Source organism: Macaca thibetana, chromosome 10, assembly GCF_024542745.1.
Source record: "Macaca thibetana thibetana isolate TM-01 chromosome 10, ASM2454274v1, whole genome shotgun sequence".
Lineage (NCBI taxonomy): Eukaryota > Metazoa > Chordata > Mammalia > Primates > Cercopithecidae > Macaca > Macaca thibetana.
Window position 1 is genome coordinate 30,523,154 of NC_065587.1, and position 27,202 is coordinate 30,550,355.

The 27,202-nt window shown below is 55.0% G+C and overlaps 5 protein-coding genes across 5 annotated transcripts in view; 2 read left to right on the forward strand and 3 right to left on the reverse strand.

Annotated features, from left to right (window-relative positions):
• PPIL2 (peptidylprolyl isomerase like 2) overlaps positions 1-12,227 on the reverse strand; it is a 55,359-nt gene extending 43,132 nt beyond the window's left edge. The window contains exon 1 of the mRNA XM_050746153.1: positions 12,217-12,227. The gene's annotated coding sequence lies outside the window, so the exon portion shown is untranslated. The remainder of the gene's footprint in view (positions 1-12,216) is intronic.
• TMEM191C (transmembrane protein 191C) overlaps positions 1-27,202 on the forward strand; it is a 288,801-nt gene that overhangs the window by 93,806 nt on the left and 167,793 nt on the right. The window lies entirely within an intron of this gene.
• YDJC (YdjC chitooligosaccharide deacetylase homolog) lies at positions 1,422-26,730 on the forward strand. Its single transcript, XM_050746296.1, has 6 exons — positions 1,422-1,431; positions 24,767-24,959; positions 25,048-25,207; positions 25,402-25,501; positions 25,623-25,800; positions 26,032-26,730. Exons 2-6 carry the CDS (start codon positions 24,796-24,798, stop codon positions 26,399-26,401), a joined length of 972 nt encoding a protein of 323 aa, XP_050602253.1. The 5' UTR covers positions 1,422-1,431; positions 24,767-24,795; the 3' UTR covers positions 26,402-26,730.
• SDF2L1 (stromal cell derived factor 2 like 1) lies at positions 10,582-12,620 on the reverse strand. The gene is made up of 3 exons (XM_050746321.1): positions 12,350-12,620; positions 11,806-12,002; positions 10,582-10,990 (listed from the first exon to the last, which is right to left on the reverse strand). Exons 1-3 carry the CDS (start codon positions 12,534-12,536, stop codon positions 10,709-10,711), a joined length of 666 nt encoding a protein of 221 aa, XP_050602278.1. The 5' UTR covers positions 12,537-12,620; the 3' UTR covers positions 10,582-10,708.
• CCDC116 (coiled-coil domain containing 116) lies at positions 17,765-22,418 on the reverse strand. Its single transcript, XM_050746090.1, has 5 exons — positions 22,281-22,418; positions 21,855-21,997; positions 20,522-21,076; positions 19,823-20,407; positions 17,765-18,659 (listed from the first exon to the last, which is right to left on the reverse strand). Exons 2-5 carry the CDS (start codon positions 21,924-21,926, stop codon positions 17,949-17,951), a joined length of 1,923 nt encoding a protein of 640 aa, XP_050602047.1. The 5' UTR covers positions 21,927-21,997; positions 22,281-22,418; the 3' UTR covers positions 17,765-17,948.

The following is a 27,202-nucleotide window of genomic DNA, read 5'->3' on the forward strand; positions in this document are numbered from 1 at the left end:
TCCAGGCTGGAGTGCAATGGTGCAATCTCAGCTCCCCGCAACCTCTGCCTCCTGGATTCAAGTGATTCTCCTGCCTCAGCCTCCCAGGTAGCTGGGATTACAGGCATGCGCCACCACGCCTGGCTAATTTTTTGTATTTTTAGTAGAGACGGGGTTTGGCCATGTTTGCCAGGCTGGTCTCGAATTCCTGACCTTAGGTGATCCACCCACCTTGGCCTCCCAAAGTGCTGGGATTACAGGCATGAGCCACTGCACCTGGCCAGAGATTTTTTAAATGACAGTTGTCTCTGTCCTCAGGGGCTCCCAGTCTAATGGACACTTCTGCCACAGGGAGAAAATTTTGATTTAGGCCGGGTGCGATGGCTCACACCTGTAATCCCAGCACTTTGGGAGGCCCAGAAGGGCAGATCATGAGGTCAGGAATTCAAGACCAGCCTGGCCAACATGGTGAAACCCTGTTTCTACTAAAAATACAAAAATTAGCTGGGCGTGGTGGCGGGCACCTGTAGTCCCAGCTACTTGGGAAGCTGAGGCAGAAGAATCGCTTGAACCTGGGAGGCAGAGGTTGCAGTGAGCTGAGATTGTGCCACTGCACTCCAGCCTGGGTGACAGAGCAAGACTCCATCTAAAAAAAAAAAAAAAAATGGATTTAACAGGCTGTGCTGCAGGAACATTCAATGCTGTGGAGCCCAGGGAAGGCTTCCACAGGGAAGGAGCCCATGAGCAGAGCCCTGAGTTCAGTCCCCGCCAGCAAGAGCAGGAGACAGTTGCATGGGGGTCTCCAGCCAGTGGGTACAGAATCTGTACAGGACTGAGGGGTGGCCACCAGCCATGTCCCCTGGTGCCTAGAGGAAGGGAGGATGGATCTAGGTCAAATGACCCTGGGATCAAGGAACCCCAAGGGATCAGGACTAGGAAGGCAAGGAACATGTGTCATTCCCCCTGTTCCGCCCACGGGTGCCAGGGCTTCTCTCCCCAGGATAGGGGTAAAGCAGTTTCCCAATGTGCCCAGCTAGGGGTGAGGGGAACTCCCAAAAGCCCATCTGGAAACCTAGTCCTCTAAAGATTTGAGGCCAGGCATGGTGGCTCACGCCTGTAATCCCAACACTTTGGGAGGCAGAGGAGGGAGGACCACAAGGTCAGGAGATTGAGACCATCATGGTCAACACAGTGAAACCCCATCTCTACTAAAAATACAAAAAAGTAGCCAGGCATGGTGGCACATGCCTGTAATCCCAGATACTTGGGAGGCTGAGGCAGGAGAATCACTTGAACTCAGGAGGTGGGGGTTGTAGTGAGCCAAGATTGTGCCGCTGCACTCTAGCCTGGGTGACAGAGTGAGACTCCATCTCAAAAAAAAAAAAAAAAATAGAAACCTTTTGCAGTGTGTCAGGTCTGATGGTAGAGGTGGTCATCCAAGCATGCCTGGGGTCAGGCTCCTTGGAAGTTCAGCTCCAACCCCTCATTCCAGCCGGGATGGTTGGCATACTAGACACTTTTCAGTCCCTCCTGCAGGTTCAGGGCACACCTCTCTGTAAGAGAACAAACTGGTATGGTTGGTAGGCATCATTTGCAGGCTTTGTATCCCAAGTCCACCCATCCATCTCACATAATACCACTCCAGCTGAGTCCAGATATGACGGATGCCCTGGGGTAAAGGCTGCCTCCTGGAAGGCCTGCCTTACCCCCACCTCCCCAACTGCTACCCAGAAGAACATTCTCTCCAGAGACTGGGTCCAAGCCAGGCCCAGAATGATCTTCCATGCAAAGGAGTGGGCCTGTATTTCCCCTAAGACCCTGATCAGGCCTGGAGTCCCAGTCTTACCCCAGGGACCCAATGTGGAAAGACCTTCAAACAAGAGCTTTTCAGAAGCTGGGGGGGTCTTCTCCTGCACCTGTCCAGCCATGACCAGGATGGAGAGTTTAGGGATGATCCTCCAGCTCTGCACCCACCTGATCCTCTGATGGAGGGTCCAGTCCAGCTTCATATCTGTGCCTAACCAGTGGAAACACTTACCCTCTGGGCACCTCAACTTTCTCAACTGAAAAGTGGAGTGAGGCAGCAAGCTCCCTTTCCCCTTCCCAGGGTAGCAGGCCGGACCTGACCGATGCCCTTTCATCATTGCACTGCTTCCCAGTGGCCCACAGTAGTGCAACAGGGAAAGAGTGTCGGGCAGGCCTGCCAGTGCCTCCCACAGGGTGGTCTGTAGGGATCTGAGACCTGGAATGCAGGCTGGCTGGGGCGGGGCCTCTGCCTGGGGGAAGGGTGCCCTCTGACCCCAGAGGCCCAGGCCTGGCTAGAATCTCAAGTTTCCATGGAGAAGGGAGCGAACTGGGCAGGGGGGAGGGGAGGGCCTGCAAGCCCAAGAGGCCCTGCCTGGGGAGTGGGAGGTGAGGGTTGTAGGGAGGGAGATCCCCAAGGCTGGTCCCAGATGCTTTGACAATATCATTGCACTGCTTCTCAGAGCACAGTAGTGCAACCTCGTCAGAGCACCTGCGGTCAGCAGGGGGGACCCCACCACCCCCAATACATGCAGGGCGGGAAGCTCAACCATGGATAGGTGGGTGGGGCCAGAGCCCCTGTCCAGTCCATCTGGGCAGGGAAGGAGGCCGCAGCGCGGTGCGTCCTTGGGGTCTTCAGAACCCAGGACACCCAGGCCTTTCCCAGAACGCTCCGGATTCAGGTGGAGAAGAAACCCCAGACTAGGGGGTAGTTCCAGTCCCGGAGCAGGAGCTGATGGGCCACGCAGGGGAGGGGGCGCACACACAAAGACGGACCCGCGTTCAGCCGCAGTCCAAAGCCAGCTAACGCCCGGAGCGGGGTGGGTACAGCCCGACGACCCTGCGCCCTGACTCAGCCCGCGGCTCCAGCAGAAGAAGGGCGGCCCAACCCCGGGACGACGCGCCCTTTCTAGCTGACGACCCCATCCCTTCCCTGGCCCCTTACCCTGCACTACATAGGCTCCGGGTTCTGTTCTAACATATTCTTCTGCCTGGAGGCCCAGAGCGGAGCAGAGGATGGGGGTCCCCACCCTTCTAGAGTTCCCTGTTCCAAAGAGGGCGCCCGGGATCCTGGCCGCGCCCCTCCGCCTGACCCGCCGGGTAGGGCCGCCCAGCCCAACCCAGGATCCCCTCCTCAGACCCAGCTACTCACGCAGACATCCCTTCCGCCCAGGGCCGGGTCAGGATGCGGAGGGTTAGATGGAGGAGGATCACGGCCATCGTCTGCCCCCGGGTCCCCAACCAGACGACCCTGTACCTCGTGGCGGCCCCTCGCCTGCCGGCTCCATCTTTAACCCGCTGACAGTCGGAGGGGCCGGGCCCCCGACTCCTTAGCATAGCGCCGCGCTCATTGGCCGGCGCTGGCGCGGGGATTCGCCTTCTGCACGCCTATTGGCTGAGACGGGAGCGATTTCAAAATAGCCTCCGGGCTCCCATTGGCCCGGCGCCGGCCGAGTCTCGGGCTCCGTGGTTTTAACAATGAGTTTTACAAACACTTTTTCCCCATTCATAACTTATCAAAAGGAACTTTGCCCGCCTTTTCTCAGCTCCAATCTCTGCAAGTTTTCTAGCGACACCGACAAGAGCGCTTGGAAGCCCGGTGAGGGACGCCAGGCGCGAGCCCGCCGTGGGGGAGGCCGAGACCCTCTGGAAATTCCCGAACCCCCAGCCAAGCCTGCCGTGAACGCGGCCGCGGGCTTTGTTGTGCGTGCTGAGGTTGCTCTCTGGGATATTCGGACGTGGTGGGCTTCCGAACTGGGGTAGCCCCCCTCCCAACTCAGCCACCCCGGATCGCCCGGCAGGACGCAAGTGGGGCTTTCCTGAAAACCCCCGGGTATGACTGGGCTATGGAGACCCGGTCCTGGGCCCGTGGTCTTTTGGATCTGTGGGAAATACGGGGAACGGAGTGTAAGCTTTGCTTTCTTCGTGATTGTGATCCACTTTGCGGATAAGCATTCATTAAGCGCCTACCGTCCGCTGATGACTAGGAAGTATATTGGTCACCGGGCTCTTGAACGGCTCCTAGGGGGAAGGGGGAAACTGTGCTTAGACAACTGTGCCCCTGTAACCCCTCCTGCTTTATTATCAGTCCAATGGCTGAGAGCAAATGTTTTTGAGGCAGGCAGAGGTGGTTTTGAATCTTTATGAACCCCTGTTGCCTTCTTGCAAAACCCAGATGGCAATCAAACCTGCTCCATAGGGCTGGCTGTTGCCAGAAGCAAATGAGATGCTGTGTAAATTGTTGGCCCAGCACCTGGCATTTAGTAAGTTTTCACTAAAAGTGAGTTCTGCTGCCACTGCAGTTTTTATTTTTGGTCTCGTCCTGCATTCTGCCTGGAACAATCTTATCTGCTCCCACAGCTTGGGCTTTGGTTGCCCAGGGATTCCCACTTGTGCACTGTTGGGTTCGTCTTAGTCAATGCTCCTCACCTCACTGCTTACCCATGTGTGGTGGTGGGGGTGGGGGAATAGACAGAGAGGGAGGAGTGGGCTTTGACAGCCCACAGGAGCTGGGGCTGGACCACAGGAGTGCCCCCTTGAATCTGCAGGGTGATATGTTTTGGCTCTGTGTCCCCAGCCTAATCTCATCTAGAATTGTAATCCCCAAGTGTCAAGAGAGGGAGCTGATGGGAGGTGATTGTATCATGGGGGCACTTTCCCCCATGCTGTTCTCATGCTGATAGTGAAGGAGTTCTCACAAGATCTGATGGTTTTAAAAGTGGCAGTTTCCCAGCCTGGCCAACATGGTGAAACCCTGTCTCTACTAGAAATACAAAAATTAGCCAGGTGTGGTGGTGTACGCCTGTAGTCCCAGCTACTCAGGAGACTGAGGCAGGAGAATAGCTTGAACCTGGGAGGCAGAGGTTGCAGTGAGCTGATATCACACCACTGCACTCCAGCCTGGGCGACAAAACAAGACTCCATCTCAAAAATAAAGAAAAGTGGCAGTTTCCCCTGAGCACTCTCTCTCTCTCCTGTCACTGTGTAAGACATGACTTGCTTGTCCTTTGCCTTCCGCCATGACTGTAAGTTTCCTGAGGACTCTCCAGCCATGCAGAACTGTAAGTCAATTAAATCTCTTATTTATAAGTTACCCAGTCTCAAGTAGTATCTTTTTTTTTTTTTTTTTTTTAAACTGAGACAGTTTCGCTCTCGTCACTCAGGCTGGAGTGCAATGGCACAACCTTGGCTCACTGCAACCTCTGCCTCCCAGGTTCAAGCAATTCTCCTGCCTCAGCCTCCTAAGCAGCTGGGATTACAGGTGCCCACCACTACTCCCAGCTAATTTTTGTTTTTCTTTTGAGACAGAGCTTTGCTCCTGTCACCCAGGCTGGAATGCAATGGTGTGATCTTGGCTCACTGTGACTTCCGCCTCCCAGGTTCAAGTGATTCTCCTGCCTCAGCCTCCGGAGCAGCTGGGATTACAGGTGCCCGCCACCACGCCCAGCTAACTTTTTGTATTTTTAGTAGAGACGGGGTTTCACCATGTTAGGCAGGCTGGTCTCAAATGCCTGACCTCAGATGATCCACCCGCCTCGGCCTCCCAAAGTGGTGGGATTACAGGCGTGAGCCACCGTACCCGGCCACTCCCAGCGAATTTTTGTATTTTTAGTAGACAAGGTTTCACCATGTTGGCCAGGCTGGTCTCGAACTCCTACCCTCAGGTTATCCGCCTGCCTCAGCCTCCCAAAGGCATGAGCCACGGTGCCCAGCCTAGGTAGTATCTTTATAACAGTGTGAGAACGGATGAATACATAGGATGTAGTCCATCCTGTTGGTGCCCCACCCACATCCCCTTGGCACTCACCTCTACAGAAAGGATCCTCATGGCCACTACCTGAGGCTCACCCTGGGGGCCGTATTCTGGCTTCAGGAGTCCCTTAGCCAATGTACAAGGCCAGTGCAAAGTGCTACAGTGGCTCCCGCCATGCACTCAGCAGACCCAGCCTGTGAGGGAAACTACTTTGGGAGGTGAGTACCTCACTTCCTTGCCCCTTGGGTGGAATAGCTTTATTTATTTATTTATTTATTTATTTATTTATTTATTTATTGAGATAGACTCTCACTCTGTCACCCAGGCTGGAGTGCCTCAGCCACCCAAGTAGCTGGGATTACAGGCATGTACCACCATGCCCAATTAATTTTTATATATATATATATTTTTTTTTTTTTTCAGTAGAGCTGGGGTTTCGCCTTGTTGACCAGACTGATCTCGAACTCCTAGCTTCAAGTGATCCACCCACCTTGGTCTCCCAATGTGCTGGGATTACACGTGAGAGCCACTGCATCCGGCTGGGTAGGATAACTTTGATGCACATTCTGCACTGGGTCCCAGAGATCCCCAATGGGATTGAGCTCCAGTTGCCCACGGGGGTAATTTGCTCAATAATGTACCTTTCACTGGCTTCTTTCCCGTCCCCTCTCACAGCCCCATTCCTCTATGCCAGCAATACTTCCATTCAAATCCTCTCAGGTCAGATGAGTGATGGGAGAGGTGGATAGACTTGTAGATGATCCTCAAGAAGTTTAACGATGAAGACGGGTGCAGTGGCTCACGGTCATAATTCCAGCACTTTCAGAAGCCAAGGCGGGGGCCAGGCGCAGTGGCTCATGCCTGCAATCCCAGCACTTTGGGAGGCTGAGGCAGGCACATCACCTGAGGTCAGGAGTTCGAGACCAGCCTGGTCAACATGGCGAAAGCCCGTCTCTACTAAAAATATAAAAATCAGTCAGGTGTAGTGGCACATGCCTGTAATTCCAGCTATTCGGGAGGCTAGGCAGGAGAATTACTGGAATCCGGGAGGCAGAGGTTGCATTAAGTCACTGCACTGCCTGGGTGACAGAGTGAGACTCCATCTCAAAAAAAAAGAAAAAAAAAGGAAACCAAGGTGGGAGGATCACTTGAGCCCAGGAGTTTGAGACCAGCCTGGGCAACATAGCAAAACACTATCTCGACATAAAATTCAACTATTAGCCAGGTGTGGTATGGTATGCCTGTGGTCCCAGCTACTCGAGGCTGAGGTGGGACGACCCCTTAAGCCCAGGAGGTAGAGGTTGCAGTGAGCTGTGATTGAGCCACTATACTCCAGCCTGGGTGACAGACCAAGATCCTATCTCCCCAAAAAAATAAAAAAGAAAAAGCCAGGTGCTGTGGCTTACGCCTACAATTCCAACACTTTGGTAGGCTGAGATGAGAGAATTGCTTAAGCCCAGGAGTTCAAATTCATAATTGGCTAGAGCTTTTCTCCCGCCCCCTCACCCGACCCCAAGCCATTTTTTTTTTTTTTTTTGAGACGGAGTCTCGCTCTGTCGCCCAGGCTGGAGTGCAGTGGCCGGATCTCAGCTTACTGCAAGCTCCGCCTCCCGGGTTCACACGCCATTCTCCTGCCTCAGCCTCCAGAGTAGCTGGGACTACAGGCACCTGCCACCTCACCCCGCTACTTTTTTTGTATTCTTTTAGTAGAGACGGGGTTTCACTGTGTTTGCCAGGATGGTCTTGATCTCCTGACCTCGTGATCCGCCCGTCTCGGCCTCCCAAAGTACTGAGATTACAGGCTTGAGCCACCACGCCCGGCATTTTTTTTTTTTTTTTTTTTTTTTTTTTTTTTGAGATGGAATCTCGCTCTGTTGCCCAGACTGGAGTGTAGTGGCAGGATCTTGGCTTACTGCAAGCTCCGCCTCCCAGGTTCACTCCATTCTCCTGCCTCAGCCTCCCCAGTAGCTGGGACTACAGGTGCTCACCACCATGCCCAGCTAATTTTTTTTGTATTTTTAGTAGAGACAGGGTTTCACCATGTTAGCCAGGATGGTCTTGATCTCCTGACCTTGTGATCCGCCTGCCTCGGCCTCCCAAAGTGCTGAGATTACAGGCGTAAGCCACTGCGCCCGGCCTTTTTTTTTAAAGAGACAGAGTCTCTCTATTGCCCAGCTGGAATGCAGTAGCACCATCATAGCTCACCAACTCTTGGTCTCCAACTCTTGGGCTCAAGCAATCCTTCCACTTCAGCTTCCCAAAGTGCTGAGATTACAGGCGTGTGCCACCATGTCCAGCTGCTCCATCCTTTAATAAGGTCAACTGAGGCCAGGCGTGGTGGTGCACACCTGTAATCCCAGCACTTTGGCAGGCTGAGGTGAGCAGATCACTTGAGTCCAGGAGTTCGAGACCAGCGTGGGCAACATGGCAAAACCCTGTCTCTAGAAAAAAATACTACAATTAGCTGGGCGTGGTGGTGCATGCCTATAGTCCCAGCTACTCCGGAGGCTGAGGTGGGAAGATCATTTAAACCTGCGAGGTGGAGGTTGCAGTGAACCGAGATCGCACCACTTCACTCTAGCCTAGGCAACAGAGACATTGCCTCAAAAACAAAAACAAACCAAAAAAAACCATGAAAGGTCAATTGATTTATCCAATGCAGGGTGCTCTGTCCACACTACTCCGAGCCTCTTCCAGTCAGTTGCCACCCCTAGCCTCTCTCCTTGGGCTCTTTTGTTCTGCTTCAGGGAAGCGAACCGTTATACTCAGTAGCTCCTGTGTCCTAAGCCAACCCACAGCTGCCCAGCTGAGTTACCAAGTCCAGGAAGCCTGTAATCTCTGCCGTAACCGCTAGAGGCCACCCACACACCAGCAAAGCTAACAGTGATCTTCCTTTATTAGGGCTCTCCTATTTAATCTGTTCCTGCCTTAAAGGTACCATACTCTGGCCTGCCCAAATTGTGCTTACTCTTCCAGGAAGTCTTCTCAGATCTCTGCAGGTAGCAGTTGTACGCGGCTGCCTTCCCTTGCAGTATCTTCTGTAGTTCTGTTATCTCACTGATACTTTCAAAGGTCATGGTGGGGGCCTGAGATGCCATGTGCCTAGGCAGGCTAGGGTGGGTGAGGTGCCATTTGCACCGAGTGAGGGAAACTGTGATGCTACTTTCCAGTGGATGGGCAGAATCCTCATCTGTCTCTTGGTCAAATACAGGTGTCAAGACTGCCACAACTGACAGGAGAGTGAGCACTTCACATCTAGGGATGAGGGAGCTGGAGAGCTTGTGCCTCATCCCAGCTGACAGGGAGTGGGGCTGCCATCCATCCTGCTCTGAGGTCTGGCCTTGGCCCTTAACAGGAAGGTTCATAAAGCTAAGGGGCTGGGGAACAGGGAACTGGGGTCACTTGCCATCAGATCGCCTGAGGGTGGACAGGGGGATGCCCAGGGCAGCACTGGAGTACATGGAAGACCACTGAAAAGGTTTAGATTGCACAGTGACACTCGCCTGTAATCCCAGCCACTTGAGAGACTGAGTCAGGAGGAGGCTTGAACTATGCAGTTCGAGTCTGGCCAGGGCAAAATAGTAAGACCCTGTCTCAAAATAAAAGTAATACAACTGTAATCCCAGCACTTTATGGGAGCAAAGGTGGAAGGATCATTTGAGCTCAGGAATTTGAGACCAGCCAGAGCAATACAATGAGACCTTGTCTCTACTAAAACAATTTTAAAAATTAGCCAGGGGGAGTGGACACAGTGGTTCAGGCCTATAATCCCAGCACTTTGGGAGGCCAAGGTGGGCGGATCACTTGAGGTTGGGAGTTCAAGACCAGCCTGGCCAACATGGTGAAACCCCGTCTCTACTAAAAATGCAAACATTAGCTGGGCGTCGTGGCGCATGCCTGTAATCCCAGCTACTCAGGAGGCTAAGGCAGGAGAATCACTTGAACCTGGGAGGCAGAGTTTGCAGTAGCAGAGATCTGCCACTGCATTCCAGCCTGGCGAAAGAGCAAGACGTTGTCTCAAAAAAATGAAATAAAAAAATTAGCCAGGCATGGTGGCACATGCCTGTAGTCCCAGCTACTTGGGAGGCTGAGGTAGGAAAATCACTTGAGCCCAGGATGCAGTGAGCTATGATCACTGCCACTGTACTCCAGCCTGGATGACAGAGCAAGACTCTGTCTCATCAGAAATAATAATTAGCTGGGCATGGTGGTGTGTGCCTGTAGTCCCAGCTACTCAGGAGGCTGAAGTGGAAAGATCACTTGAGCCCAGGAGTTTAAGTTTACAGCAAGCCATGATCATGCCACTGCACTCTAGACTGGGCAACAGAGTGAGACCATCTCTAAAAAAGCAAAACCCAGGCCGTGCGTGGTGGTTCATGTCTGCAATCCCAGCACTTTGGGAGGCTGAGGTGGGCATATCACCTGAGGTAGGAAGTTCGAGACCAGCCTGGCCAACATGGTGAAACCCCGTCTCTACTTAAAAAAAAAAAATACAAAAATTAACCGGGTATGGTGGCAGATGCCTGTAATCCCAGCTACTCAGGAGGCTGAGGCAGGAGAATCACTTGAACCCGGGGGACGGAGGTTGCAGTGAGTTGAGATTGCACCATTGCACTCCAGCCTGGGGGACAAGAGCGAGAGTTCGTCTCAAAAGAAAAAAAAAAGCAAAACCCCCCGAAAAACCAAGAATAATAATAATAATAAAGGGTTTGGACAGGTTCAGCAGTCACGCTGGGATGGAGACAGGTTTTACACTGAGGAACAGATGATCAACTGGGCCTGGGCTGGCAGCTCCTGGTCATCCTCAGGTTCACAGTGAAACACAATCATAGACCAACATTCTTTAATCACAAAGGCACTTGAGGACCCCTACAAACCCAAAGTCTCTGCCAAGAGTGGCCCTGCAGACACCCCACCTGCCACCTTCTATCCACCCATTCATCCATCCCACACTCAGAGTTCATCGTGACCTGCAGAGGGCTCCACACTAGGCTTGATGAAGATGCCTTCCATGGCCTTCCATGTATTGTGCGTGTTGGCACTGGGCATGCCGTGGACCTCATGCTGCCCACGGATGGGGCTTCCATACTGCTCACCCGTGACTGACAGGAACACAGAGGTGCCCACGTGCTGGAAGCGCACAGCAGCCTCACGCTCCCAGTGCTGTCCAGAACAGCGCACTGTCCATAGGTCCAGGTCGTCACCCTCGCCGTCTTCCCCAAAGGCACTCACCTCCTATAGGTGCAGAGGGTGAGGGGACAGTGGTCACCACAGAAGGCGGCATTCGTACCTACACTGAGCCTAGGATCCTTCCCTGCCCTTCCTGGAGACTCAGCTCCCACAGCTGCAAAAGGTGACACCATGACCCGCCCGCGCAACCTCTGGCACTCCCTCCCCAGCATGGGCTCTTCAGACACATGCACACACCATTGCATCTGTCTGTGCAGAGACTACTGGTCCCCACAGAGCTAAGGCCTCCTCCTCCACATTCTCCCAGTCCTAACCCCTCTGACCTACCTTCAGCCCCTCAGGCTAGCAGTCAAGCTGTCTATCTATCTCAAACATTTTCTTCCACCAACTCTCCAAGGGCACCCACTGTTCCATCCCAATCCCCTGAATTCCACTGACCTCCATGCATTGGTGCAATCTCTTCTGCTGGCCTGGGAAGTCCTTCTTTTCCCTTTGTGGCTTGGAGGACTCCTAATCATCCTTTCAGACCCAGCCTGAGTTCCTCCTCCCCAATGGAGTTTCCTATTCCCCACCCTCAAGGCTGTGTGGATTCTCCTCCTGGGTCCCACTTGCCCCCAGAGGAAGAGCTATCCAGGAGGATCTCTTCGGATCTCTCTCCCATCGGTCTCCCTGCCGGGCCGGGAGCACCTGGGGGCAGGATTTTGGCGGAGTTACTCTGTTTCCCCCGAAGGGGTGCTCAATAACCATCTCTGAAGTGAAATTTCCATTTCACGAAGAAGCTGAGGCTCGGATTGGAACCCAGGATCTCTGGCCCCTCACACAGGCCAGGAATCTCTCTGGGGGCTCCGGGAGGGGCTCACCTGGTTGTTGGACAGCGGTGACGGGAAGTGGTGCGTGTGTAGGTTCTTGCCTGTAAGCACATGCGTGAGCCGCACTGCCTGCCCGCAGCGCACCGGGGACCCACGCGGGCACCCGCCTTCCGAACCGCCGCGGATCCGCCAGTAGCTATTGGCGTCGTCCGACGCCTCCACGCCGGTCACCGATTGCTGGCCGCTGCCTGAGGAGTGACACCCCACCCACCCAGGGTCTCCGTCAATCGCAGAACCCCGGACCCTCGCCCTGGGACCATAACATTTCCCAGGGGACCCCAAGGGGCTCACCCCCAGCCCCGGCCCCCGCCTGACACCCCCCTCAGTCTTTGGGCCTGCAGTTCCCCGACGACCGTCCCCACCCTCAATATCTTCGACACCCTCAAAGCCTTGCGCCCCTCGACCCCCCAACGACTCTAGAGCCTCCGCCGCCCGGCTTCGAGATGGCCCACAGACCCCCACGACCACCCTGTCTCCACACTCCCAACCCCAAGCCCCCGATCCCAGCGCTCTCCCAGTCGCAGGTCACACGCACCGGATCCGTATTTGATGTCGTGCGAGTGCAGCCGCACCCGGTGGTGCGTATTGAGCAGCTTCAGCACCGACCCGCAGGTCACGAGCCCCGCGCCAGTCTTGGCGGCACTACCGCCCGGCACTAAGAGCGCCAGCAGCAGCCCCAACAGCACCGGCCCGGCAGACCCGCCGCGGCCCGCGCTCCACATCGCCCCGGCCCGGCTCCAGCCGCTCCGGCCCTAGGGCTGCTTCCGTCCTCGCCGCGGCCCAATCCAGTTCTGACAGCGCCCGCTCGCGGCAGCCAATGGTCGGCCCGCGCGGCACTCCGCTTGCACTGCCATTGGGTCATTGAGGAGAGGGCCCGCCCCCGGCTCGCTAGAGCAGTAGCTGGGCGGGGACTGGAGACACGAGGAGGGTTTTGATTGGTACACGCTTCCGAGGACTTTCCAATGAGTGTCCAGGGAAGGGCGGCTGAGTAGCCAAGCGGCGGAGAATGAGCGGGAGCGCTTGGTGAGGACGCCGAGTCCGAGCCCCGCAGCCGCTGAGTGCCTGGATACCAGCTCAGGATCCTAGGACCCTGCAGGCACGTGTTCACGACGCCCCTTGATCCTGGACTCCTGGGCACTCAGTAATTAGTCTCTCCCCTCAGAACCTGGGACCACAACTGCAGGGTCTTGAGGCTGTTGGATCACTAGATTTTGTGGTCACAAAGTCGACAGATCCCAGAATCACTGAATCGTCTGGTCCTTCAGTCCCTGGACCCCGAGATTAATGAAACCCCCAGTCATTCGGCCCTAGCCGCCTCTCTGACACTGGGTCACCACAGTCCCTAGACCCTGGGGTTTCTGAATTCCCCTGGCCACTTATACATTTGACTCCTTTCGTGGCTAAATCTTGTGGTCACTGGGTCATCGGGCAGGAGAGGGCAGCAGGGAGCTGTGGCGTCGAGAATAATGGCAGCTTCCCACCAGAAAGCCCCAGAGCTGTCTTAGGAAACCAGAGTCCAAGGAGACCAAGGGGCTGTGGGAACCAAGCCTGGGTGACTGTGTCCCAGTCTCCTGGCCATGAGTAGGTCTCCCTTTTGCCGCCTTCTCAGAGTGTTGTCAGCTCAACCTTCAAAGGGAGGAAAACTTATACCACTGTTTATTCATTCATGGGACATTGTTGCAGCGGCTTCACTCCAGATCCTGTGGGGTCACAGAGGAAATAGCTCTGGGCTCAAGAGGCTAAGGTGTAGTTGAAGCACAGGCAAAGCAGAGACAAAAGTTCATATTTAATTAAATCGTCCAGAATTTTGCATTCAGAAAATCCAGAGTAAAGCGATTTTCATTACAGCAACATGTTATTTTGGGGGTTTCATGTTTCATATTGTTTTTATTTTGAGTTACATGTAGTATAAGTCACCTTGATCTTTTCAGCATTTAGGTGTCCAAACAGTTAAAGGTCAGTCTACCCTGGATTTGGTAGTCACTGCACTTGAGGGGTTTCCAGTCTAGGGTGGAAGAGCTGAAGTACTATCTGAGAGGCAACGGATATATACTCTTGGACATGTCAGCCATCACCTCAAAATCAACACATGCAAAGCAGAATTCCTGGTCTCTGCCCTCAAACTGCCCCTCCCCCAGGCCTCTGAGTCTCAGTAAATGGCACCTCCATTCAGGCCCAAAACTTGGGATTCTTCTTTCATTCGTCTCTTTACCTTGTTGCTCCTCACATCTCATTCAACAAGTCTTTTTTTTTTTCTTTTCTTTTGAGATGGAGTTTTGCTGTTGTTACCCAGGCTGGAGTGCAATGGCGCGATCTCGGCTCACTGCAACCTCCGCCTCACGGGTTCAAGAGATTCTCCTGCCTCAGCCTCCTGAGTATCTGGGATTACAGTCATGCATCACCATGCCCAGCTAATTCTTTTGTATTTTTAGTAGAGACAGATTTTCACCATGTTGACCAGGCTGGTCTCGAACTTCTGACCTCAGGTGATCCACCTGCCTCATCCTCCCAAAGTGCTGGGATTACAGGTGTGAGCCACCACCATCACTCCCAGCCTTTATTTATTTAGTTAGTTTTTTAACTTTTGAGTCTCCACATGTGCCTCATTTAACAACTCTTTTTTTTTTCCTTTGTTTTTCTTTTTTTTGAGACAGAGTCTTGCTCTGTCGCTCAGGCTGGAGTGCAGTGGCGCAATCTCAGCTCACTGCTGCAACCTCTGCCTCCCGGGTTCAAGCGATTATCCTGCCTCAGTCCCCTGAATAGCTGGGATTACAGGCATGTACCCAGCTAATGGGATTAAGGCAGGTACCCAGTACCACCACACCCGGCTAACTTTTGTGTTTTTAGTAGAGACGGGTTTTCACCATGTTGGCCTGGCTGGTCTTGAACTCCTGACCTCAGGTTATCCACCCGCCTTGGCCTTCCAAAGTGTTAAGATTACAGGCATAGGCTGGGCCCGGTGGCTCACGCCTGCAATCCCAGCACTTTGGGAGGCCGAGGTGGGCAGATCACCTGAGGTCAGGAATTCAAGACCAGCCCAGCCAACATGGAGAAACCCTATCTCTACTAAATCAGAGCCATAAAGACGTGTTGAGTGGGCTGGGCATGGTGGCGCATGCCTGTAATCCCAGCTACTTGGGAGGCTGAGGTAGGAGAATCGCTTGAACCTAGGAGGTGGAGGTTGTGGTGAACCAAGATCATGCCATTGCACTCCAGCCTAGGCGACAAGAGCGAAACTCCGTCTCAGAAAAAAAAAAAAAAAAGATTACAGGCGTGAGCCACCATGCCCAGCCCACTCAACGTGTCTTTATGGCTGTCATTCCAAATCACATTTCAAGGCATCTCTCCTGAGTCCCCATCACAGTTCTAACCCAAGCCCCTCCATCTCCCATTTAGATATTGACCACTGCCTCCTAACAGGTCTAGCTGCTTCCATTATGATGCTGGCCCCTCCAAAGCATTCTTTCTACACAGGAAAGTGGTAAAAGCAGCTGGGCACGGTGACTCCCCAGCACTTTGGGAAGATGAGGCAGGCAGATCACCTGAGGTCAGGACTTCAAGACCAGCCTGACCAACATGGCGAAACCCTGTCTCTGCTAAAAATGCAAAAATTAGCCAGGCGTGGTCTCATGTGCCTGTAATCCCAGCTGCTCAGAAGGTTGAGGTGGGAGAATCGCTTGAACCCAGGAGGCAGAGGTTGCAGTGAGCCAAGATCACACCATTGTCCTCCATCCTGGGCAATAAAGTAAGACTTCGTCTCAAAAGAAAGTGGTAAAAGCATAGATCAAAAGATCACGCCAGTTCCCTGCTAGAAGCTGCCAGCCATTTCCCAGTTGCATTTAGGACCACAGGAGGGTGAGGACACAGCAGGCGATCTTCCTGACAAGCAAGACAGGATTCTAAGTAGGCTGAGATACCAGACCTAGAGTGGGGAAGCCAATGTAGCACTCCCTTGACTCTCACGGGGAGCCTCATGGCCTCTCTTTGCTGTTCCCTTCTCCAGCCTCCTGCTGCAGACTGCCTTCCCCTGCTCACCCTATGGGCAGCTCCTCAGGGCTGATTATGGCCTCTCCAATGCCCTCCACCTACTAACCATAATTTGTCTTAAGGTTCAGGTTCTCAAGAGAGAATCTGATTGGCTCAACTTGGGCCCAAGGACTGCTAAAGGTACAATCAGCTGTGGAGAGGAGGAAGGGTGGTAACTAGTCTCCAAATACTTACAATTCCTCCCATCCCCGTAAGCCAAAGATACGTAGTTCATTTCCTCTTTCCTTGAATCTGGGTAGGTAGCGCAACTTGTTCTGACCAATCGAATGCCGAAGAAGTGCTGTTTGGGGACTTCTGAGCACCGGCCATAAGAACTCTGGCAGGTCTGGCTTCATCCTTCTAGGAAGCTAGACAATGCACCTTGCGATAATGAAGTGCCAGATTACTGCGTGGTAAAAAGCCACATAGAGAGGGACCCTGGAATGTTCCGGCCTCAGTTCAGTGAGCAGCTGAAAGCAGTCACATAAGCAACTCCAGTGTACACCACTGCCCCACTGAGCCTCCAAACTCCAGTGTTGGGCGGGGCACGGTGGCTCATGCCGGTAATCCCAGTGCTTTGGCAGGCCAAGGCGGGAGGATCACTTGAGCCCAGGAGTTGGAGACCAGCCTGGCCAATATAGTGAAACCCTGTCTCTACTAAAAATACAAAATTGGCCGGGCGCAGTGGCTCATGCCTGTAATCCCAGCACTTTGGGAGGCTGAGGCAGGTGGATTACAAGGTCAGGAGATCGAGACCATCCTGGCTAACACGGTGAAACCCCATCTCTACTAAAAATACAAAAAAATTAGCTGGGCACGGTGGCGGGCGCCTGTAGTCCCAGCCACTCGGGAGGCTGAGGCAGGAGAATGGCATGAACCCAGAAGGCGGAGCTTGCAGTGAGCAGAGATCGTGCCACTGCACTCCAGCCTGGGCGACAGAGCAAGACTCCGTCTCAAAAAGAAAAAAAAAAAAATTTTAGCCCGGCATGGTGGCACACGCCTGTAGTCCCAGCTACTCAGGAGGCTGAGGCAGGAGAATCCCTTGAACCCGGGAGGTAGAGGTTGTGGTGAGCCAGGATCGCACCAAGGCACTCCAGCCTGGGCAACAGAGTGAGACTGTCTCAAAAAATAAAAATAAAAATAAAAATAAAAGCCGGGTGCGGTAGTTCATGCGTGTAATGCCAGCACTTTGGGAGGCTGAAGCAGGCAGACCAACTGAGGTCAGGAGTTCAAGACCAGCCTGTCCAACATAGTGAAACCCCATCTCTACTAAAAATACATAAAAAATTAGTGGCCAGGCGTGGTGGATCATGCCTGTAATCCCTGCACTTTGGGATGCAGAGGTTGGTGGATCACTTGAGGTCAGGAATTCGAGACCACCCTGGCCAACATGGTGAAATCCCGTCTCTACTAAAAATACAAAAATTAGCTGGGCATGGTGGCGGGCATCTGTAGTCCCAGCAACTCAGGAGGCTGAGGGGACAGAATTGTTTAAAGCCAGGAAGTGGAGGTTGCCATGAACTAAGATCATGCCACTGCACTTCAGCCTGGAAGACACAGCAAGACTTTTTTTTTTTTTTTTTTTTTTTTTAGACACAGTTTCACTCTGTTGCCCAGGCTGGAGTGCAGTGGTGCAATCTCGGCTCACTGCAACCTCTGCTTCCCCAGGTTAAAGCCATTCTCCCACCTCAGCCTCCCAAGTAGCTGGGATTACAGGTACCTGCCACCACACCTGGCTAATTTTTGTATTTAGTAGAGACAGAGTTTCACCGTGTTGGCCAGGCTGGTCTCCAACTCCTGGCCTCAAGTGATCTGTCCACGTCAGCCTCTCAAAGTGTTGGGATTACAGGCATGAGCCCAGCCAAGACTTCATCTTAAATATAAGTAAACGAATAAGTAAATAAATAAAATGGCGGCTGAAATCTCAGGACAGCAAACCTGTGTCCCAGCAACACAGGCTTTATTTCTATTTCTTTCGCTGGCTCTCCTGAGAGTCTCAGCAGAGCTCCTCGTGGGCATTCAGCCTGTGGTGACTCTGCTCATGGCAGGGGCTGGTGTGATGGGCAGCAACTCTGACAGAGCAGGGAATCGAGTGGCTAGTGGGGACTTCATGGTGGGTCACTATGGCCCACGTCCACAGAGTGGCTGACCGAGGCCTCCTCTCCAGGTTCTGGGAGGCTCTGGACTCCATCCTCCTCCTTGTCCTCATCCTGGTCCTCATCCTTGTACTCATCCTCATCTTCATCTTCAACCTCGGCCTCATCATGGCCTTCACTGTCCGTGTCCTTGGACTTGGGGAGACTGGAACCCATGCCGGTGCCAGCGGACACTGAGAGCTTGGGCTCCAATGGGCTGAGCTGCCGGCTGACTGGCAAGTTAGTGTAAATGGAGCGGCAGGGCTCTGTGGCCTGGTCCTGGGCAGTGTGGGTGGCCGGTTCCTGCTGCGCAGAGGGTGTCTCTGTGCTGCGGTGGGGGGTGCTGAGCCGGGAGGTCTGCCGGGCCCTTTTGGCCTCCTCCAGTTTACGCAGCAGGCAGCTCCGGTGGGTCTCCGAGGACAGCTGGATGCGGGAGCCTTTCACCTTCTTTAAGCCCAGGGAAAGGTCCCTGAGCACTTGGGTGACAGGAAAGGAGAAGAAGCCCAGCTGCTTACTGAGGTCCTTTTCAAACTCATACTTGCGGATGAGCAGGGAGGCTGCCTGCTGGGTCAGGAAGTCGGCGAGCTCCTCGTAAAGGCGGTTGGAGAAGTGAGACATGCTGGACTTCGATGAGATGGAGGGCAGCGGCTTCTTCTTTGTGAACCTGCCACTGCTGCGGGGGCTCTGCATAGCAGCCGGGGAGGGAAAGGAACACATGTCACATCTGCCAGCCCCATCCCTCTGTGACACCCCTTCGAGCCACTGTGCCCTCCTCAGAGCCCTGCCAGCCCTGCCCATCGCAAACATGAATGGGTACACTTCGTGTGACAAACACACTTGTCACACGAAGGGTACAGCTTTGCCACATCTGCTATGCTGATGCACTCAACTGCCCACTCTCATGCTCACCTCACCATCACACCTCCTACACCTGTTGGGCCTGGGGCAAGGGCAGAGAACTGTCACAGGGTGAGGTTAATCTGAGCTTTGACAACTGGGTTTGGGCAGGCTTCCGCCCGGGCCTGCCCAGAGAGATGCCTGCAGGAGCCTTGATGGCCGAGGAAAGGGTCGAGGGACCATGCTGGAGATCCACGAGTGTGAGGCCACCTACGTCTTGTGCACATCCTGCCTGGTCAACTTTCCCTCGGCAAAGTCCAGAGACTGGAGAGTCCTGCTGGAAGCAGCTGGATTCAAGGGAACTAGACCTAGGAGGCAAGGCCCCGGCCAGGCTAGTGCTTCTGTCCACAAGGGACGGGACCCTCCACTCCCACATAGGAGCGTCTCTAGATTCACATAGAAACGTTAGCAAAAATACCCAGCATAAATAAATAGCCTTTATTTATCTGTGACAACACCTGGTAGTAGCTAGGCCAGGATTCACGGGCCCCCATCAGCTTGACCCCTGCCCAGGAGGTTTCCACAGTGCAGGGCAAGAAACCTTGACCTTGAGCACCTGCCAGTGATAGTGGCTGCTAGGAGTGGTGGGTCAAGGAGCCTTTCTCCTGCAAACTCATGTCCGGTCCTACCTTCGAGGAGGTCACCTCTGGACACAGTGAGGAGGGAGATGAGGAAGCAACTGGGGAGAGCTCAGGGAGAAGGTAGCAGGAAGAGCGGGGGTAGGGGCAGGCAAGTGGAGGTGTGACAACCCTGAGGTGGCCCTGGCCGCAGGCCACCTCCACCACTATCCCGGGCGCGGGCAGGGTGAGGTGCAGGCCCCGCCAGGGCTGGGCCCTCTGTCTGGAGCTCAGGGAAACAGGTGGGTTTTGTAATTTGGGATCTGAGTCAGGCTCCTTCTCCCTGGAGTGGAGTGAGGGGCTGGGGACATCGGGCTTCTCCATGGGTGTCACCTTGAGCTTGAATCTGGTGGCCACCTGGGCACTAGACATGGAGGGGGAGCCTCCTCTGTCCTTGTGTTTTCTCTGAGGCGTCTTGGGGCTGGAGACTGTGGGGTGGGGCTGCCCGCTGTTGGTGGGTTTAGCCGGCTCAGAGCCCAGCGGCGGCAGATTGCGTTGAACCTGCAGCTCTGAGGGGGGCTCCAAGCTGGTGGGGAACAGAGGACGGCCGTCGCGGCAGCGGGCGCCGCGGAGCTTATCCACAGCCTGGTTGACGACGCTCTGCAGGGCAGGGAAGAGGCGGTGGTCAGCCAGGAAGTTCAGTGTGCGATGGGGCTCACGGAGCGGACAGTAGCCAGGCAGGTCGAGGGACTCCAGCTGGCTCAGTAACGACTTGATCTCTTTATTGAACTCTCGTTTGCAGATCGGCTCCTGTTCTCCAGGCCTCGGCTCTGATGCTTCAGGCACACCAGAGCTTGAGCCCAGCAGCTCCGAGAACCAGGACAGGGGCTGCTCCTGGGTCCACTGAAAGCTGGTCTGGCTGCCCAGCAAATCCCACAGCAGGGAGTCCCTCTTGGAGCAGGACTGACTGAGGCCTTTCTGCAGAAAGAGGGTGACTCTGAGAAGTGTTCAGGAGCAGCCAAGCCAGGGCTGACCCTGGCCCTGGGCTCTCCGTGGGAGTCCACCCCACCCAGCCATGGCCCCGGCTCTCACCCCTTTCCTCTCCAGCTGTAGCAGCCGCTTGAGATTCTTCTCCAGCAGGAGTTTGTCCTTCACAGGTGGCAGTGAGCCTAAACCTTGGGCACCTAGGTCACTGTCCCGGCTGTGGGAGCCCAGCCAGCCAGCCATGAGGCTGCTATGGGAGTCGGACATGGAGCTGGAGCTGGATGGGTAGTTGTTGGGGTGTCCAGTGCAGAGGGTCGGCCGTACACGGTGCCGGTGTACAGTGCTGAGGCTGGGCCGGGCATGTGCCCGCCGCCCACCACTTGGCACCTCCACTGGGTCCTGCACCTCCACAAGCGGCACCCCAGCCTCGGTCTTCATGGCAGCCATGCGCTCAGTCGCCTTCTCCACCACTGTCTCCAGGCTGTCCAGGACATGGCTCTCAGTCAGGAAATCCAGAAAGTGGCTAAAGGGCTGAGGGTGCCTCTTGTTTCGGCGTTGGTTCTGGAGCGCTGAGCTGCCACATGTGGATGGTGGGTGTGGCACATGGCCCGGCTTGGAGGCTGGCCCCATCTCTGGAACCAGTGGCTTCTTGGGTAGCTGCACCTGAGCAGACAGGTATGTCACAGTGGGCATGGGTGCCCTACAGGTGAAGGGCTCCCTGGGGTCTTCCTAGGGTAACACTAGGACCTGAGTGAGAGTGAGTAGTGGAAGGAGCTGCATTTTGAAGTCTGGAGGCCCTGGATTTGGACCCTGGCTCTGCCACCTACAGCCTGATGACAGTGTGCAAGATGGCCCCTCTTGAGGTCCAATTTCCTTATCTGCAAAGTGGAGGTCTATTCAGGGTCGCCCTGAAGCTTTCCTAACACCTACATTTCACACACACAAGTCCTGGCTAAGGGACTTAGCCTGCTTCTGCCCTGATACATGGCAGGATGAGCAATCATGAACCTCTTGGAGTCTCCCTCCAGCTCCTCATCTGTCCATGCAGCAGGCCATCCCTGTCTCCATGGCAGGGCTGCAAACAACACCTGAGGTCTTGAGTGCAGACAATAGCTGAGGTCTTGAGCCCTGTGCTACCCAGGGCTGTTTCTCCAACTTGAGCCCTAGGCACCTAGTCAACTCCCAGTTCCCACTCTAGGGTCCCAGTTCAGCCAAGCACCTTCCAGGTCGCTGGAAGTCAGAAGGAAACAAGGAATGAAATTGAGTGTGACAGGGGCAAGCAGGGGAGTCATAGGAGAAGTCAAGGCAATAAGGACTCAGCTAAGAGGCCCACAGAGCAGGTCAATAGACAATGAGAAATGGGGGCTGTGGTCTTGGGTGTCAGGGTTGGCGGGGAACATGTTGTGGCCTTAAGGGTCGGGGTCCTGCTGGGCACACTTACTCGTGCACTGCACATGGAGTGGCTGGCCTCATCGTCAGCCACGTAGCCCGAGTGGTGGCGGCACCTGGCCATGTGGTCACCTGGCAGGTGACCGAGCCTGCTGCCCACCTTTCTCTTCAGCTGCGCATTCCTCTCTGCGCGGGCTGGGGAGACAACGTGAGGGTCTCCAATAGGTCCACACATCTGTGGCCCTGGAATCTGCGGTTCCCTTGCTGCCCGCACCCCGCGTCCTTCATGCATCCAGCCCTTCCTCTGCTCCATGGCCCTCATGCGTCTGCAGGCAGGCAGTTCCCAGAGTCATCGGGATGGAATCGCCGAGGACCATCCTGTCTCCGATCATCTTTGGATCTGCGTGTGCTTAACCCTCCCTACTCCCAAACCCTGGGCAACCTGGCTTTCGCCCCAGCCCGGAATCAACGGACTCACCAGAAACACCGCCTTGCTCCGCGCAGGCCAGTACAGTCTGCGCCCTCACTGGGGCAGCTATACGGTGCGAGGAAGTCGACTGGCGGCCTCCACTTGCTTATTTGCATACCACATCCTCATTGGTTCTTACCGAGGAGCTCATCCACTACCCTCTCCGACACAATAGTTGGGGGCGGGGCCCACATTGGCCCAACCTCCAATTCTCTGGACTCTGCCCTCCCACACTCGTCTGGGAGCCGCAGGGTGAAGATGTTGGTGTCTACGTCCCCGCTGCCAGGAGGACCCCCACCCACCACCGAAGCTGGGGCTAGGCTCTATGATCCGCTCCTGCCCCGAGGGGAGTCTAAAAGCCAAAGCCACGTCTTCCACCGGTGATACAAGCACCTTCCTCGTGTCCTCCCTGGTCGCTGGGCAGCCCTGGGCCTCCTGCTCCTGTTCCTTTCCAGGGGCCTCTGCCCCTCCCGCGGTGTGCACAGCCCCAGGTTCTACCTTGAGACCTCTCCCCTCTGCAGTGGAGAGAGTGCTGGCTCTCAGTCACAGACCTAGCTTCAGTTCCTGGCTCTGCTCTTTCCTGCCAATGTGACTCAGCCTCTCTTAGCATTGGTCCTGCACTGTAAATGGGCTTGAGTGTTCTTCCAATATGGGAATATGGGATTCAATACAATCTCCCTACAACACACCCCGTATCCCAGTGAAGCCTTGAATATTCTTACCTCCTCTCCCTCCCTCCTTTTCTCTTTTGCTCAGTAATACCCCACCACAGTGTCACTTCTTCCAAAAAGCTTTTACTGTGAATTCTGCCACTCCGTACACGATTCACAGTAAACCCCATTCCAGATTCCACCATACCATGTTGCTACTTATGTGTCTACCAGATGGTGCTCCTTTGGGGCCAGAACTGAGGCAAGTCACCCTGAATCTTTAATACTTTCAGTGTCTGGCACCAAGTAGGTGCTCAATAAATGTCAGTCTCCTCCTTCCCATCTGCGCACCCTCGGGACCTCTGACCTTTCCAAGATCAGCTTCCAGTGGAGAATGGTGGTTGGTTGAGGTCTGACAATTCACCAGTCACTATAAACACAACAGTCGTTATGCCAAGAGCATGGTTGAAGGACTCTATGAGGCTTTCAATCCTCACATACCTCATGAAATATTGTTACTCTCGAGTTCTGCTCTGTCCTCTCAACTCTGGCTACCCACTAGGTCAGGGACAGAGAGGACAAAGCAGGTCTGGGTGCAGGCCCTGAGCTGTGAGGTTCAGTCTTATCTCCACTACTCCTGGCAGGACCACACTTTCGCTCTCTGACCCCCCGTTTCCTAATCTCTGAAACAGGAATGACATTACCAATTTCATAGTCTGGACACAAATACCATGGGAAAAATCAAGACTGCCACATTGCAGTGAAAACTGTGGCTGCCTACCATATACAGTCATGGGTAAGGAAAGCTTTTCTGGACCAAAGAGAAAAACAGTGAAGTTATTAATGTAAAAGCTGTAGCCTGGCAGAGAGCTCAAGATGGAAACAGGAGATAATGTTTTCTCAAAAAAACCCATTAGTGTATATGCTTGCTTTCATTTTCTTAGTGTCTAGAGCTCAAGAATAAATAAATAAATAAATCAAGAAAATGCCTGCTCTTATAAAAATCTGCAAAAGATCAATAGGCAATTTGAAAAAGAATAAGAATAGCTAATAATATGAAAATTTTCATTCACACTGCTATCTAAGAAACTACTAGAATGTGATAACATTGGTGTAATCATCTTTATGTTCTCAAAACAACACACAAAAAAGGTGGGTTGGGGAGAAAGGGAGTTGGGTGTGTTTATTTGCTTAGAGAAAACACTGGAAGGACACAACCCAGAAAGTTTACAATGGCAATCTCTGGGAAGGGTAGGAGATTTTTTTTTTTTTCTTTTTTGGTATTTTTCCTTTTTCTTTTTTTCTTTCTTTTTTTTTTTTTTTTTTTGAGATAGAGTCTCGCTCTATCGTCCATGCTAGAGTGCAGTCATGTGATCTCGGCTCTCCACAACCTCCGCCTTCCGGGTTCAAGCATTTCTCCTGCCTCAGCCTCCCGAGTAGCTGGAATTACAGGCGCGTGCCACCACTCCCGGCTAATTTTTGTATTTTGAGTAGAGACGGGGTTTGCCCATGTTGGCCAGGTTGGTCTTGAACTCCTGACCTCGTGATCCACCCGCCTCGGCCTCCCAAAGTGTTGGGATTACAGGCGTGAGCCACTGCGCCCGACTTCCTTTTGGTATTTTTCATATTAAATATCACTTTTGCAGTCAAGGAAAGTTCCGCGTTGCAATGAATCCAGCACTGGTCTGGTTAGCGCGGGAGCTGTTGCCGGGTCCTTGCAGGGGCACGCCGGACCGCTAGGTGGCGAGAACAAAGGCGAAGCGCAGCCGCACCTGGGAGTGTGCGTCGGGGCGGGGCATGGGCAGCGTCCAGGGGCGGGGCCTGGGCTGTCCGGCCCACTCCCCTGGGAGCGCTAGCGGTGGGCCCAGGCGGCCATGTCCCGCCCTCGCGTGCGCCTGGTGGTCACCGCGGACGACTTTGGTTACTGCCCGCGACGCGATGAGGGCATCGTGGAGGCCTTTCTGGCCGGGGCCGTGACCAGCGTGTCCCTGCTGGTCAACGGTGCGGCCACGGAGAGCGCGGCGGAGCTGGCCCGCAGGTGAGGGGAGGGCCCTAGCAGGGCGGCGATCGGCTTGGGGCGCGCTGCTCCGCGGCCGCCAGTGCTCCAGCTCGCGCTCCGCCCTCAGGCACAGCATCCCCACGGGCCTCCACGCCAACCTGTCCGAGGGCCGCCCAGTGGGTCCGGCCCGCCGTGGCGCCTCGTCGCTGCTCGGCCCCGAAGGCTTCTTCCTTGGCAAGATGGGATTCCGGGAGGCGGTGGCGGCCGGAGACGTGGATTTGCCTCAGGTGCGGAGCCGCAGCTGCAGGAGGATGCTCGCCAGGACCCCCAGAGCTCCGCCCGGAGGGTACTGTGAGGCCATTAGGAGATGGCGGTGGATGACTTCTTCATTTAAACACTGGAGCGGTCACACGGCAGCACGAGGAGGGTGTCCTCGGCAGCTACTCCCGGTTGCTCAAGGTGTCTCTCGCTCGCCCTCTAGGTGCGGGAGGAGCTCGAGGCCCAACTAAGCTGCTTCCGGGAGCTGATGGGCAGGGCCCCCACGCACGTGGATGGCCACCAGCACGTGCACGTGCTCCCAGGTGCGTGGTTGGTGATCCCAGTTTGGAGGGCGTTTACTCCCAGGTGGGGCTGGGGAAGTAGGGGTAGTTCGATGCCCCCAGGTGAAGGGACGTGCTCCTCCTAGACCCGCTCCGCCCGCAGGCGTGTGCCAGGTGTTCGCCGAGGCGCTGCAGGCCTATGGGGTGCGCTTTACGCGACTGCCGCTGGAGCGCGGTGTGGGTGGCTGCACTTGGCTGGAGGCCCCCGCGCGCGCCTTCGCCTGCGCCGTGGAGCGCGACGCCCGGGCCGCCGTGGGCCCCTTCTCCCGCCACGGCCTCCGGTGAGGCTTCCCGCCCTGTCTCCTACCATAGCTGCCCCAGTCCCTCCGCACTGACTATTCACCTGGCTAGCTGTGTCCGTTTCTCAGCCCGGAAGCGAGTCTGGCGTCGATCGCTGCCGCCACCCCAGTTCCCCCCTCCCGCCCCCCGTCCCTACCCTATCCTACCCTACCCTAGCCTAGCCCTGGTCATGGCCTGGCCTGGCCCCGCGGCTGATGCCCCGCCCACTACAGGTGGACAGACGCCTTCGTGGGTCTGAGCACTTGCGGCCGGCACATGTCCGCTCACCGCGTGTCCGGGGCCCTGGCGCGGGTCCTGGAAGGTACCCTAGCGGGCCACACGCTGACAGCCGAGCTGATGGCGCACCCCGGCTATCCCAGTGTGCCTCCCACCGGCGGCTGCGGTGAAGGCCCCGACGCTTTCTCTTGCTCTTGGGAGCGGCTGCATGAGCTGCGCGTCCTCACCGCGCCCACGCTGCGGACCCGGCTTGCCCAGGATGGCGTGCAGCTTTGCGCCCTCGACGACCTGGACTCCAAGAGGCCAGGGGAGGAGGTCCCCCGTGAGGCCACTCTGGAACCCTTCCTGGAACCCTCCCTACTCTGACCCGCTACCGACAACCAAGCACTAATCCCCTTACTACCAAGCATGGGGAGCCAGGATTTAGTCCTGGCCCAGCCCAGAACCGGTCCCTGGAGCAGGGTCTGTTGACTTCCCTGGGTAGGACACTGCCACGTCTGGGCCCAGGTCCTCATGGCTCCAAATGGTATCTAGAGTTTGAGCAGCCTTCTTGGCTGCAGGCGGGTCCATCCTGTGGCAGCGGGCTAGGGCCCGCAGAGCATTTGGTGCCCCTCCATGCTGCAGTGCAAACACCTTCACTACTGGGGCAGTGGGGAGAGATGGCTATATTAATAAAATAACGTGTGTCTTTCAAACTTGGGTGGTTTATTAGCTCTGCCCAGGAGACAGAAACAAGCAGGGACAAAGAGCAGCTCCCTCTTGGCTCAAACCACTCCAGGAAATGGCCCATTCTCCATTCTGGTTTTGTTCATTTGTTCATGCTGCGGTTTTCTTTATTCCTTTTTAGGGGGTGGGAGTGGGAGAAGACTGTCCTCACCAGGCTGCTTTTGAAGAGGCATAATACTATAATCTCAGTATTGATTTTTAGAAGTCACCTGTAGGCCGAGTGCGGTGGCTCACACCTGTAATCCCAGCACGTTGGGAGGCCGAGGTGGGTGGATCACCTGAGGTCAGGAGTTTGAGACCAGTCTGACCAACATGGAGAAACCCCATCTCTACTAAAAATACAAAATTAGCTGGGCGTTGGTGGTGCATGCCTATAATCCCAGCTACTCAGGAGGCTGAGGCAGGAGAATCGCTTGAACCCGGGAGGCAGAGGTTATGGTG